Below are 15,541 nucleotides of genomic sequence, written 5' to 3' on the forward strand. Positions count from 1 at the left end.
AGAGTTTATATTTCTGTATCCATATTTAAGAGAGAGTGATAGAAGTGGCAGAAGCCTGTTAGCTTCCTGCTAAATAGTGTTTGAGGCTGCAAAACATATGAAGCAGCATCAGAGTGTTTTCTCATAGGTCATCAGAGAAAGATACAAGTAAATGCCTACATGACATTCTTCAGTTGGTCTCCATGTGAGTCCTAGGTAAACTTCAAAATATGCAAAATTTACAAATTGCTTGCATTTCAGAAAAGAAATGTACATCATGTACATCATGTACATCAGCAAGACAAAGTATACTGCTACAGATAGAAAAAAAAATCAAGAACATTTCATACAGACTTAAAACGTTTCTGTTTGTTGCTAACAGAGACATGCACATTCTCAAGTGTCAGGAGTATAGACACACAAATAAAACTTGAACTTACATACATTTATATGTGGAGACATGTAGGGAAATATTACAGGATCCTTTTGCTATTTCAGGCATAAAATCAAAATGTGCAATATCTGATAAAACAGGGATTAATACTTGAAATGAACTGAAATCCATATGAACAGCAGCTCTTCTCTTTTGGCTGTCTTTGACAAACAGCTGTCTCTCCCTCTTGAAGACATGCTCCCCCAAACCTTTCTCCTCCTGTGGTTGGGACAGGCTGCCATTTAAGTTAATTCAGCCACAAAAGGACAGAGAAAATCAAGTGAAATGCTGCATCCACTGAAGACAACAACAAACTCCTACTGACTTCTGAGAAATAAGGTTTCCCAGGGGTACCTGAATGTATGTACTTCCCTGAAAAGAGCTCTGTTACATCAAGAAAAGATCTTTTTTAAATCAAAGAAGAGAGCAGGAAATTGTGTTGAGTATGGCATTGTTTGGAGCTGCCTTTGCACACATCAGTGATGCTTTTGGTAGTGAAACACAGTTGAGGGGTGTAGCTAAGGTAGATGGTATGCTTTCTATCTTAGTACATTATATCCATTGTTAGAAAACAAGTTGTTTGCTGTTTTCCCATTTTAACAGTTGTGCTTTAATGAAGAGAAAAGAACTAACAGTACACTAGTGGAATAACATTCTACTTGTAGCTAAGAGGGAAATATTAAGAGAGCAGATAATTGTTTTAGAATTGTGTTCCTTCAGAAAGGAGGAATCAATAATCACTGAAGTGGAAAGGGAAGACCAATTGAAAGGAAAAAAAAAAAGTATGAAAAGAAGATGTTGGAAAGATCTGAATGTGATTATTACATAATCTTTTCCATCTTTTGAACATAATGATGTACTTTCATTAGTTGTTTTGTTTTGACTTTCAGAGATAATGTTTGCTTTATTGTTACCTTGGTGCAATGAACTCCGTTTTTTTTTTGGAAAAAAGAAAAGTAATTAATTATTTAGGGTTTCTTAACACAAATAATATTTATCATTGATCATTTTTTCTCCTCATATAAAGAAATGGACTACTCCCACTCCATAATTCCAGGGGTGTACAAGGGTTGAGCATTATTTGTTGAAACTGTATGTGATAAATATATGATCTCCATGTGCTGGATGCACAAAAAATAGGGTAGCAACCCCAGAAGAGTCCTCTGTCTTCTGTCACTTTTTGTCCAGATTGCCAGTAGAGAGCCAGGTATAAGCCATAGCATCCATGTCTCCTGCTTCTCAACAATGTGCTGTTCTGCAGCTCATGTTGTAAAGTACAAATGAGCTGAGTAAGTGCAGGACTTGGGCAGAACACAGTTTGAATATTTAACATCAGGCATCTTAAAAAAGTAAGACAACTTCTTTATTTATTTTTAATGTGTTTATTTCAGAAATAGAAGTCAGATGGTAGCCAGTCAAACCACAAAGGATTTCCCAGAACAATTGTGACTGTGGGTTGGGATTTTTTTTTCAGATTTATTTAGCAATGAAAACGATGACATTTTAATGTCTAGAAAACATGTGGGTGACCCAGGAATGAATATTATTTTGTTTTTCTGGACATCAGAGGAGAAAGAACTGTATTTGGCAGGTTAATTTATATATATATAAAAAAAAGGTTGTTTATTGCTGCTCTGGGACTGGGAATATTAGAGCAAGTTCCATGCAGATGGACTCAGCAAGGGACAGGGTCATTTGGGCAGGTGATTAATTGTCTGGAGTAATTTAAAAATTGTATTTCAGGGAATACTGCCTGGTGAAAAATTGAGTAAGTGCTACTCCACATCCAGCAGTCTTTTAGAAAACTCCCTGCAGCCTGTCTTCATTGCTTATAGAGCATCTCCACAGGACAAGAACTGTGTAGAAAAATAGTTTCTGTAGCTCTGTAAAACTATGACTTCTCCTGCTCTGTTTACTTCCTAGAGTGATGCTACACAAAACAGTTATGTAGCTGGAAAAATATTTGGAGATAAAACATTATCTTGTCTTGTGGGATGGGGTTGCTTGGAAACTCCTCATTTTTTTTTTTATTTTCACCACCTCATTAGAAGTAAGAGGGGCTAATAAGTAAGAGGGTCTGCCACTATCCCCACAAAATACTCCAAGACACCCTGACTCTCTTTATGAAGGGTTCAGTCTACACTCTTGATCATGGTATGTGGGCAAACCTAGTCAACTGGAAAAAAACAAAGAGCAAACCCAAATTTCCTGGCTCTGTTACAACATTAGACAATGTCAGGAGAGGCAGCCCTGCAGGCAGCAGGCCGGTGCTCCTCCTGGCACTCACTTCTGTTGCTCTGGGATGTGCTTCAGTGCTGTTTTTTCAGTCCTTGTCAACCCCACATGAGGTGCTGTCACCCCATGCCTGATGGCACTGCCCAGACAGTGCACTATCTCTGCCCATTTCCATGCATGATGAGTTGGTTTTTACATGTGTTGGGTCTCCTCCCTGCTGCCACCTCTGTGTTCTCTGTTGTTCTCTTCCTGGGCTGTTAGCTGTACCACGGCCTTTGGAAACACTTGGAGCACCTGGTGCTGGTGCCACCAAATGCAGTGACATAAATACCTCTTTTTTTGTTGTTTTTTAAATAGCTATTTTTAGTCACCAGTTTCTGAGGCAAGTGTAATACTGGCTTGGAGTTAGAAAAATTGCTGCAATGTGGTAGTTGAGCTACTGACCTTTTCATGGCAGCCATTGGATACAGTCATTCTGAAAAAAGGATGGAAAGGTTACTTATGCTGAACTGGAAACCCTTTTATGAATATTTTTGATATAATATTCATGCTCTCCGTTGGAATGTATAAAAGAAAAAATAGGGTATGGCACAGGTATAGAAAAAGTAGAATGTGGAATAGATGAACTGAAATTGTACTGCAGAGATGCTCTGGGGAACAAGAATAAGAGAAAGCACAGAAATCAGGGGCAAATTCTCTTCTACTTATTGGAAATAAATCCTTTCCCTCCAGATGTTTAGTAACAGAAGAGTCTGCCTTTAAAAATACAAAGTGAGCCAAAATCTCAACACCAATTTGGAATTGCTTAGAATTGATAAAAAGAAAATAAGGATACTCTCTTCTTTAAATTAATTATGTTCTATTCTTTTAGCAGTCTTACTTTTCTTTTAAATATAAGCAATGTAGAGAAACAAGAAAAGGAAAACATCAGGATGCTTAGAGCTGTAAAATATTGGAACTAGACAGAAACAGACTGATGGATAAAGAAAAAAGTTTATCATAGCCTGTATTGTAGAAGAATTAATTCAACCAGCACCAAGAAAGTTCTTGTAACAGCAAAATAAATGAAATCAAAGATAAAACTATCAAATATCCCAAAGGAAATGTTTGAAAGTTTTTCTTCTGTTCAAGGAAAAATTAAAAAAGGAGGGGTATATGGGATAATTCAAAGAAGAAAAGCATGTTTACTTCAAGTTTTCAGTCTGCAGTTTTGTTCTACCACATCTTCTCCACTGGCTGCCACACTGTCACATATGAGTTATGCCATTGCTCATGAGCCAGTTTGATTCCAGCTGGGCTTTGGAGACAGCAAAGAAAGCAGAAGCAGGCCACTGCAAAAAGGCTGTACAGGGGTTATAATGATAATCCCGCTCAGAAGCCAAAAAGTGAAATGCATTTGGTTCAAAAGAAGTGTGAAATGAGAGATGTTTTTGCTTTGTGCTGTGCTCAATGTTGCAGTGGTTCAGCACAGCATTGAACCATAGCCTGTGATGTCAAGGAAGAGCAAGCACAAGCACCAGCCTGCACTGACCATCCTGATGTGAGGGTGCTTTAATTGCTGGTGTGCTTGTAACAGGTTGGAACTGGAGGTGGGGGTCAGAGTTAAAAGCTGCATTAATTGCTCTTGAAAGCAGATGAAATTCTGTCACTTTTATAAATAATAAGCTGTAAGAAAGCAGCCTAAATTACTGAGCTGTCAGCACTGTGTTCTGGGTAGGATATTTACCAAAAAGTAACTGTTAGTTGCTAAAGCTGTAAGGTTTGCAGAACACAGGATGCAGCATGCAGTTCTGTGCAGCAGCACCCAGCTGATTTTTCTGATGTCCGTATGGATCCACTGGGAAAGGCTTCAGACAATCCCACAGATAATCCCTGGTAATAGATCAGTGCAAGAGTGCAAGGAATGACTGCATAGAAGGTTGTTCCTGTTACCAAGTGCAGGCTGGACTTCAGTACTGGTCTGGAGAATATCTGACAATAACATCTAGAAATGATCAGCGGAAATGTTGACACGTGAATTCAAAATAGTTGAGAGGGTAGAGGTTTTCTTGGGGGAAATAATGGTGTGTATGGTCTACTACAACATGAATGGCCAACTGAAAGCATACACTGAAGTAGCCTTAATTGTGCAAAAGATTTTTTTTTGTGTAATGTTCAACATAAGATCTCTCAAGACTCAGTAGTTGCATAAAATCTGACTGGAATAATGAAATGTTCAGACTAAAATCTCTGAAGGGAGGCCCCCAGATCACCTGGACTGGCTCAAGTGTCAGCAAGAGCTCTGATAGGGAACCCGAGTCAGCTTTTGGAAAGTGCAGTCTACTGGATCTATCTTTTTCCATTACTGCTATTAGTCATTGTGTTTAGTGAGGTTAAGGAGTTTTTTTTTTTTTAAAAAAGTTACTAAATGTAAACTTTTCTTTGAGAGACTATATTATAGTAAACACTGAGAGGAACTTATACATTAGGCCTTCTGTACACTAACAGTGTTCTTTTTCAAACAGTTTTATTTTTCAAAATACCTTAGAGTAATAAAATAACCATGTTAAATTTTTCAATTATTTATTATTAATTTATTTTCTCAAAAAACAATGGAAAAAGTCTAGACACAATAGCCCCTCATCAGCCTTTCATTGTTAAAACTGATAGCATTAGAATGTAAAATCTGAGTTGATTCTGTATCAAATGCAGAAAAACTTTAGTTATCAGACACAAGTGTCAAAATAGATAGAAAATAGTTAAAAAACAAAGAATCCAAGTAAGATGAAAGAATACTTATTTCTTCTTACTATGTTTCCACTTTTCTAATACTACCTGTATGTCTACTTTTTCTTTTGAGTTTTTTTGTCAGTCTCTCAGTTTTTTAAGCTCACAGGCTATCTGTAGAGACTTTTTGAGTGTTAAGGGCGGTGAGTAAATCATGTTTGTGTGCATGCAAGAATACTCTCACTTTTTCTAATGATAGCCATGTCTTTATCAGTTGTTGAACACAGAAAAATAAAATAATTCAACATACAAATAATTCAGCTCAAAGGAATTTTATGTACTAAACAAAATAAAATAAACATAGTATTTTTGCAGAGAGACTATTGTATGAAAATTTCTAAAGCAATTTCATTAAATTGTTGGGTTTGTTTTTTCATTTTCTTTTTTGTTTGTTTGTTTTTGGTTTTGTGGGTTTTTTTGTTATTTTTGGATTTTTTTGTTGTTTTTTGGGGTTTTTTTTGTTTTTTTATTTGGTTTGGTTTTGTCTTTTGCTGTATGTTGCTTTTCTATCAAGCAACTGAATTCTTAAATTCTGCTAGTGATCTTTGAGGCAAGTTATTAAGATTATGATTCTGATATGTTCTTTGTACTGGGCCAGGATTTTATTTTGCTTTGTTTTGATTTGTTTTGGTTGGAGTTTTTTTGTAATTAAACAGTTAAAACTATGAAAGATGTTCTCTATGTGATTTTGAGTGGCAATAAGATTTTAACTGTAGACTTCATTTCCACTTCCCACAAAAAAAAGTTCTCTGTAATTTCGTTCAATCAGCCATATAATTTTTAGAACCATTTGCCAATATTATGAAGCATTGACTTAGACCACAAATCACTTATTCCTTACTGGAAGAGTAATTTATTCACATACATACTTTAAGATGTTATTTCCTGGACTTTTTTGACTGTGTTATTATGATATGTGAGTGACTTAAATGTATTTGCTATTACAAGATTTTCGTAGGAACAAATGGATTTCATGTGTTTAGGGCCTTAAGCATTCAAGTGATGAACAGACTGGAAGAATAATTTATTCACATATGTACTTTAAGTTGTTATTTCCTGGGTTTTTTTGACTGTGTTATTGTGGTATATGAGTGACTTAAATGTATTTGCTATTACAAGATTTTCGTAGGAGCAAAGGGATTTCATGTGTTTAGGGCCTTAAGCGTTCCAGTGATGAACAGTTCCAATTTTCACACAATATCGTCCAGTAATCAACTACTGTGAATTGTACTGATAGTGTTGGGGTTTTTTGTAACTATTGGCCTATGAACTCTTCAATTAAATGACTGTCAAAAGCAAAATTCAGATTCCAATATGGTATGGAATTTTATGTACCTTATTCACAGCTTAAATATATTCTTAACAACCCAAATCTATAAACATTAAAACAATTGTGCCTCATAAAGCAACATTTCTTGGGATTTTTCAAAGCAAGATATTTCATGCTATTAAAAGAAAGCATTTAGAACCAGTTTCATCTCAAAACTTTTATTCCACAGGAAATTTAACATAATTACTTTAATTTTCAATTCCTTGTCCATTATTTCCATGTTTGGAAGATTAACCTCATCAGCTTCAGAAAGACATCAGCTTCAATTCCCCAGAAGAAATATTCTTCATTATTTCTATTGTTTTCAATGAGATCATTTCACTGCCATATTATAATTTGGACAATTGATTTGGAGAAATCTGTGTGGCAATGTGAATTAGGGAGAAGGCATCATGTAAAAAGAACTGTGGTTAATGAACCATCCACTGAAATCTCAAAGTGATAATTTTAGGAGGAGTTAGGATCACATAAGAGAAAACTTTTTTTGTCTTTTCTCCAGGCACTTCCCTTTGCTTCCCAAACCTGCATCTGCTGAGACATGTGGCATGCAGATCTAGTGAAGAAAATAGTTTTTCAACAATAGTTTCAAATACAGTTCTTGTAAATGGGAAAAATCCCAAGTTTCTATGTACATCCAGTCTTTTGGTACTTCATCTACTATGAAAAAGTATCTGATTTTATTTCATATTCACAGAGATGGGAAGATAAAAATATTACTACCTTAAAAAAAAATTAAAAAAGAAGGTCAGGAATAGACTGAGATTGAAAGAAGTTGGTTACATGTGTCCTTTTTGTACAATGATGATTGTAAAAATGTTTATAGATGCATAGAAAGCATTATAGATGCTTTGTGCTTATTAATTTTTACTGAATTATGCTGTTTGATCCAGGGGCCTGAGAACTGGATCATTTCTCACCCATTTCAGTGTAAGGTACAGTGAGGGCACTGCTCTGTTCTCTCTCCTAAATACCTGTCTCTGAGAAAAAGGCCTAGTGTGCTGAGGGTAGAGTAATTGCCACTAAAGTTATGCCTTAAAAATGAAAATAAAAATGGATTCAGGGTTTGAGAGATTTGGATGATCAAAAATGCTGTAAAATAATTTTATCAGGCATTTTTTTGTGAAGACTTTGGTACTTCCTGAGGTTCTCCCTTCATTGTCTTGTTATTTGGATATATTTTAGATTTCATAGTAAATGTAAATCTGGTATTTATTGCTTGTTTCAGATTCACTAAGGATGAAAACTGCTTGTGTAAGTGTTTAAGATTGGGGAACACAGACTACAGAATCTGATACTAATTTCTAAAAGTGAGTCAGGTGCCTAATATTTGAAAAGTTGTAGACAGTGATATTTTTTAGGATTCACATTGCTTGTTCAACTGCCTTTTTAGCATAGTGGGAATCCCTGCCTTGGCAAAGACTGAAAGGGAATAACTTATTTCTCTTCTCTTGTTGCTGCCAAAGTACATCTTCACATTAATAAAAGAGACAGTTCCTCTTGCTCAGCTAGTAAGAAAAATCTTAAATAATATTTTGAGCCATTTAGAGACTGCGTGTATCTCCCAGCTGCCTTCTTTTTAAGCTATAAATAATTATGAAAGATAATAAATGTCCCTTCTAGCTCAGCTCCACACTCAGAGGTCTCCAGCTTGAGTTCAGTGATGCTGTCAGTGGAAATATTTGACCCGCCAAGAAGCTTGAGCTGAAGTTCAGGTGATGCTGATGCTTGAAATAATGCTGAAGTGGGAACAGACGTACATTTCCAGCTGCCAAAACCCTCAGTTTCTATGTTCGTGTACAGTTACGTTTATGTTATTTGCCATAGGGTCACACTCACTCTGGTACTCTGAATTAGGGAGAGAGTTACAGATGAACTTTGTCACAGAGGCAGGCTGTTTGTATTCTGTGTTTATTTCTTTCTGACAGCTGTGAAATTATTTTGGTTTGTTTTTACTTTGCTTCACTTAAGATAAATGTTTAGTCTAATAAGGTAACTTGTGTCATCAATAAAAGTGATGAATGAGACCTCCACCTCTCTGAAACAAGTGAGAATTAGCACTGGTTATTTTATTTCAGAATCCTGGATCCTTTGTCATTTGCTTGTTTTTTTTTTGTTGTACAGATAAAGTCACTGGTCCTCTCTATTTAGATGTCAAGACAGGTTCCACACATTTATCACATGAGGATAACAAAATCATACATTCTGAGAGTGAAGTCATGCCCTCCATGTGAGAGTTAATATTTAGTATGGCATTGGCCAATTTACAGAATTTATATATGGTAAATAAATAATGCTTCCCAGTTATATGTGACCTTTTCAAATCTTACCTAAGTATTTCTTCAGCAAAGTAGTTGTATTAATGCTTTCAGGTTTAACCTGTCACATTTCTATTTTGTTGTGCTGTTCTTTTTCATCAGCAGAAGCTGTCTTCTATTTGTACATTTCCTTGAATTGGAATAAATGGGACTTACATTATAAAACCTAATGTCAGACTGACTCCATCTAGAAAGTAACAAATTTTAAAGGTCACATAAAATAGGCCATTCTCAGCTCTTTTTTTTCTGAACATGTTTGATTAAAAATAGTTTGCTCTGTTTATTAAATCACTGGTGTTTTCCCTTCAGGGCCAGCTAAAGCAGAAGCAGATCTGCATTTGTCGTCAGCTTAAGGTCATAAATACAATTGGATTAGATAATGCTGTATACCTTTTCCCACTGCTGAATTATCAATGCTGAATTATTTATCATAAAATTAAGCACACATATCAGGAGCCAGTTGAGTGTAAAATGTTCCCCTTTGGGCATAGCCAGGCATTTCAATCAATGCATGTTTACATCTGCTTGTGCAGATGTATTTCCAGTGTACAGTGTGATAACCTGCAACTCTCAAAGAAACTGGTAGAAGTTGAATCAGGCCCATGGTATCCCAATTGATATTTATGAAGAATATATTTTGAAGTTGATTAGTCAAATATGAAATAGATAAAGAAAAAAAGCCATTTTTGCCTTTCATTTTTTAAAGATTGAGAGATGGATGCTCAAAAAAGAGGCATTGTGCTCTTCCTTTTATATTATTTTATTTCCAGGGGAGCTTTGTTGCAATGGCTATCTTAAAAGTAAACATTCAGCTCAGATAGGAGAATTCAGATCCTATGGTTTATACTCTCTGTTTATTTGGTGCTCTGAGGAATAAACCTAATAATTTTGGGCTGACCCAGAGACTGAATCAAAAAATCCCTTTTCACTTTTATAACTGTTATTTTGCCCTGCAGTCTAGCTTGGAGTTTCACTGCTCTAAGTACAGCTTTCAGCATGCCTTCCAGAGCTGCACACCTGCAGCTCTCCCTTTTTCCCCACTGTGGCTGTTTAACATTCCAGACTCCACACAGCTCACTTGGTGCAAGTGCCATTTCATATTGCCCAAGACATGTTGCAGGTCTCCATTTGAAGACTGAACCCTAGATAGGTTTGTGATGCTAAGCATCTTTAGTACTTCTGAGAAGTGGAAGAGGTGTCTGCATGAACTCAATGACATAAGATCTGAATAAATTTTTCTAGAAAATTACGATTTTTTTTTAATCAGAATTAAATTCTCATGATTTATATAAATTCATTTTTATATAAACTGAACCCAAAAATCAAAGGCAGTGGAATAACCATCCCTGGAAATGCTCAGGAAACGCCTGGATGCGGCACTTCATGCCATGGCCAAGCCAGTGTTCAATCAGAAGTTAGACTTGCTGATCTTGGAGGTCTTTTCCATCCTTTTTGTGGTTCTGTGGTTGCATGATTCTGAACTGAACTAAAAATCACAACTGAACAAATATTACACACCAGTTATCAGAATGCAGAAGAGATAACCTGTGCATTCCTCGACAGCTTTTGTGTTCACTTGGTTAAACTATATGTGTGCTATCACTTTACTGTGGCAGCCCTAAAACGCAATTAAGCACATGGGCTGGTAAGACTGGAACAGTTTTTCCATCTCAGGCTCAGAAATCAAAGTTAGCAGGACCAATTTGATGTATACACTCCATTATAAATGTGAGGAAGGAATAGTCTGCTTTCTGCTTCTTATGGGGGAATAAAAAGAGTCATTAATAAAGTGTGAGTGAAAACTGAGATAAAACACGTGAAGTCTGACTTCTTCAGCAATTTCTTATTCTCTGTGAGCAGTACTGTGCCAAAATACTGGAAAATTTTAATCTGTGGTTCCATTTCAACCATTGTAAGAGGCATTGTCAGTTATTCAGAAAAAAATTTAAGGTTTCCAGGCTATTGATTAAAGCTTGTAAAATTAATAAAGGAAGAAATTATGAGTTCTTAGAAGTGAGTTCACAGGCTAAATTTTTTATTAAACATTTTTCAAGTATCTGTAAACTATGAAAAATGTTATTACTATAGCCAAACACAAACAAACGTAGCAAAAACTATGATGTATAATTGAAATGAAGCTGAGTAATAATGAAAAAGGAGAAATATTAATGAAATCTTTCTATTATATGAAACAAAATATGTGGAAAGAGTTCTCAGGAGGATTTTAATTTTTTTCTCATGTGCAGTAATCTTAAGTAATTCTAGTAATTTTTTTTAGAAATGTCCAAAATTTACATTCTTTCTGGTTAAACTGAATATTTTGGTATGAAATTAGGAATCTAAATAAAGTGGCCAAATTTTTGAATGTATTTTGCAGTTGTAATTTCCTCTTATTTTCATGGCATTTTTGCATGGTAAATGTTTAATGATAACCAAGCACTTATATTTAGCTACTGAGTGAAGGGCTTGGGAGCTTAATTTTAGTTGTGTGCAAATGTTTGAATTACTTTTGTTATAAATAGCGTATGTTTAAATTTTTTTTTGAAACAAAGAGATCTGAGCACACATCTTTTCTGCAAAATCAAGGTAAATTGATTCCTGGTCTTCTTAACATTTCTTTCTATCCCACTGGAGGGCCAGCTGATGTGCAAGCCACCATTTCCTCAAATGAATGGCATTTGTTTCCTGTTCTCCAGTTTATCTCTGAGAAAACTACACTTCACATATCTCTTAAGAGTTGTAATGAGGTTTAGCTTGTTAATACAGGACTTGTAATTTGTGATTACCAAAAAACACTGTCAAAATATGGCTTCTTTGACTATTCTTGTTTCATTATATCAATTCCTGAATGCAAGAACGTTAAACATGCAATATATGACTTCAGTCCACAGGGCATTTTGGCTATTAGTTTAAAAAAATCTGCACATGAGACCCCCCCCAAGTGTAAATATGTCAATACAGTATTATGGGAAGATATTACTGTTTACATTGTACAATGTATGCTTGCAATATTTAATTTTGGTTTTTTTTCAACCAAACATGCATTTCCATAAGTTCCTTTTCTAAGAAAAAATATCAGATACTATTTTCTGGTGAGTAGATGTGCAAAGATTTTTTTAAAATATTTTTTCCAGCACTTGCTTAATATTTTTCTGTTGAAGTTATCTTCTTTAATACAGAGGCATCACAGTTATTAGGATAGACTACACAAATATTAGACTATATAGGCAAAAGATAAGTGATAAAAGAATGAAATTTGAAGTTTGAAATGCTGATAAAGGGTTACCACGTTATGCAGGAGAGATATCCTGGATATGTTCAATCATTTTTAACATTGAACACTAAGCTTCACAGAAGCTACCTCTGGAACAAGCAGTTTCAGAAATGATGGAAGTTTGCTGTGTTGTACACAGACTGTTGGCAGTCATTTCCTTTGATGGATTAGGCTTCATACTGAATTTCCAACCTTTTAGTATTCTTGCAGTATGTGACCATTTTGACAGAGGCACGCTAATAATGCAAAGGCTTTGAAGAAAACAAGTGACAAGATAAAGTAGTCCTTAAAAAGCCCAAACCCAACAGCATAGTGCCTAAGCCCATAGTTGCAGAGGCAGGGTGAGGATTCAGGAGCTTTGGGTATATGAAACTGCTGTGTTTTGGACTCTTTCCCTGGGTCTCTGGCAGTAAAGGCTAGTGGGAACCTTGAGGGAAACCTTCTAACACTGTTCATGTGATCAGGAATTATCTGCTTTTTGCAGTCGTAGTATAGGAACCATGTCAACAAAGTTCTACCTAAATGAGAGCTAGTGTTCCAAACCAGTAGTAATCCATGCTGTTTTCCCAGTTCTTCAAAATAAAATAATTTCAATGCACACATCTACTGTTTTGGTTCATAATATCTACTGAAACTGAAGCTATTGAAATAGCTGTAACATAAATACATTGCTTAGCAAGAAAAATGTGTAGTAGTAACACTTTACTTCCATCTACAGTACATCCTAAATATCAATGTTTTCTTCTCAATTTTGACAGCAGTTAGATGGTATTTGGATAGGATTTATGTTACAAGTCTCTATTTCAAATGACTGTTGAGTTGGAATTTGGAATAGTCTCTTTAAATCCCTAAACTGAAAAACATGTTTTGTACATATTGTTAGGGTCTGAGGTATGTTTCTACTATTCAGGTTTTGCATTTTGGGACTCAGAATATAGACTGCCATTTTCAAACAATGACAAACTCCCATGACAGAAAGTTAAAAACCCCACAATGTGCTCTCCATATTTGTACTTGCACTCACATGCAATGTGGGTACTTCATCTCTGGCTTTTAGTTTAGATATGTAAAAGTTAGGACACAAACATTCCCTCTTTTATGTACAAAATTTAATTTAAAAATAACAACATGTCCATATATTTCTAGCAATCTGATGTTTTCAGTCTTAAATCCTCTGGTTTCTATGTCTAGCCACACTATTAAATAGTATTTTATACTAAAAATTCCATGAAACACCAATTGGACATTCTTCAGTTTCTAAATGTAATTTCTGCATAGTGATAATTATGCATATTAGGATCTTGTCTTTAGTTGATTGAATTGTGTAAGAGGTATGGAATATGTCTGTATTTACAGATTGGAAGTACATTCTGTCCAGCAGATTTTCCCATGAAAAGCCTGAAAATGTCTCTGTGTGTTTGAGAATTTTATGTGTGATTTATTGTAAGACACTTTCCAGATGCAAATGGTTTGTGTCTTAAGAATGGAGGAATACATTGAAATCCTACTTACTAAATGTAGAATTATCAACATTTTAGAAAAGTGGTAATGATTAAGAGAAATAATTTACCTTTTTGTCATTTTTCATTGGTGAACTGGTATATGCAAATTGGATTAAAAGTATAGAAGTAGAAAACAAAAAAATATAGCACTTACTTGCATTGTTTTTTTGATCAGATTTTGTGCATTTGAGAAGGTAATAAATGCAAAAGTGAATCTTCTGAAGGGGTTATTAAATCTCTCACAAATTTTGAGTATTTAAATACCAAACTCATAGGCAAGTAATGGTATTGCTAGCTTTACCTGGTATTTTTTAATTTGTGAGTCTTTCTTCAATTGAAAGGAGTTGGAGGCTTTAAGAAAACACTTTAGTGGGTGACTTCTATCCAATATAAGCCTTTTTCAGCAGCTTACATAACACTGGCATGCAGCCAAGAGTCAGGTGTGTCAGTATGGTTCTCTGCTGAAATTAATGTGCTCAAATTAATGATCCTGCCTTAGAAACCTCAGCTTTTTTAGAAGTTCAGGATGACATTTCTTTTCCTTTAACCTGACTGATTTGCAGAATTAAATGAGTTTCATTTCTGATTTGCAACATGTACATCACCTGTAATTTTTGTCTGCAGATTTTCCACATGACATACGATCTGGCCAGTGCAGTGGTGAGAATCTTTAATCTGATTGGAATGATGCTCCTGCTGTGCCACTGGGATGGTTGTCTACAGTTTCTAGTACCATTACTCCAGGATTTCCCACCAGATTGCTGGGTGTCCCTAAACGGTATGGTTGTAAGTATTGTTCATTTTTCATTGTGCTTTCTAAACATTATTTTTCTAAACAATTAGCTACAGAATTTAGAGTGAAAACACATGCCTAGTAATATGCTGCCCTGCAAGTTATTCAGGTTACTTTCCTATTTTCTTGGCTCACTTGCTAATGAACTAAAGTTTGTTTTGTAGTACTCATGGTCAATAAAATGATATTGACTTCTTGTCAGCAAATGAGCCAGAAAATACTTTAAGTTTTAAGGTCATTCTAGTTTATTAACCCTTATTCCCTAAAAAAACCCCACCAAAATAAGTATGGAAACACTCAGTTCGCCACTGCTTTCAGTTTAGGCTGTAGTGCCAGAATGCTACTGAAGGTAGATTATTGACGTAATGTAATGTTATCCTCAGTTTGTAAACTTCTGAGTCATGTAATGATCCATTGTTCCCAACACACAGATCAAGATTTTTACAAGTAAAATAAGATACATAGACTTAGTTGTATGATAGTTTTCTGCGTGGAAACAGAATGTTCAAGGACAGAAAGTGACTGCGCGTTATTTTTAAGGACGGGTAATGACTTTCTATTTAAAGGACAATGGCTGTGAAAAATACTTTTTTTTTTTTTCAAGACAGATAATGTGGCAATATATATAACATTTTTAAAGGAAATACAGTGCAATTGTTGGAATGGGCCTACAGCCAAAAGAAAAACCTCAAGCAGCTCTCTCATTGATAATGTGAAAATATGTGTCTCTCTGGTTTTTGTAATCTTAGCATCCATAAACCATCACCTTTACTGAAGCTGGGCATCTTGCTCAGTGTCACATTTTCCTGCTGTAGAACTGTAACAGTATTCGTTCCTTTAGGAACATGATACTGCACATTAATGTGGGAGCTCCTTGACTAAGACTGTCAGTCAGACAGACAAGTATTTGCAGT

General features: G+C 35.3%; 1 protein-coding gene across 1 annotated transcript in view; it reads left to right on the forward strand.

Moving 5' to 3' along the window:
- HCN1 (hyperpolarization activated cyclic nucleotide gated potassium channel 1) overlaps positions 1–15,541 on the forward strand; it is a 192,124-nt gene that overhangs the window by 87,559 nt on the left and 89,024 nt on the right. Inside the window, exon 3 of the mRNA XM_005532409.2 lies at positions 14,459–14,620. Within this exon, the coding sequence (XP_005532466.2) occupies positions 14,459–14,620 (162 nt within the window). The remainder of the gene's footprint in view (positions 1–14,458; positions 14,621–15,541) is intronic.

Source organism: Pseudopodoces humilis, chromosome 4 (assembly GCF_049639895.1).
Source record: "Pseudopodoces humilis isolate 2021_Gansu_Grassland_sample_001 chromosome 4, ASM4963989v1, whole genome shotgun sequence".
Lineage (NCBI taxonomy): Eukaryota > Metazoa > Chordata > Aves > Passeriformes > Paridae > Pseudopodoces > Pseudopodoces humilis.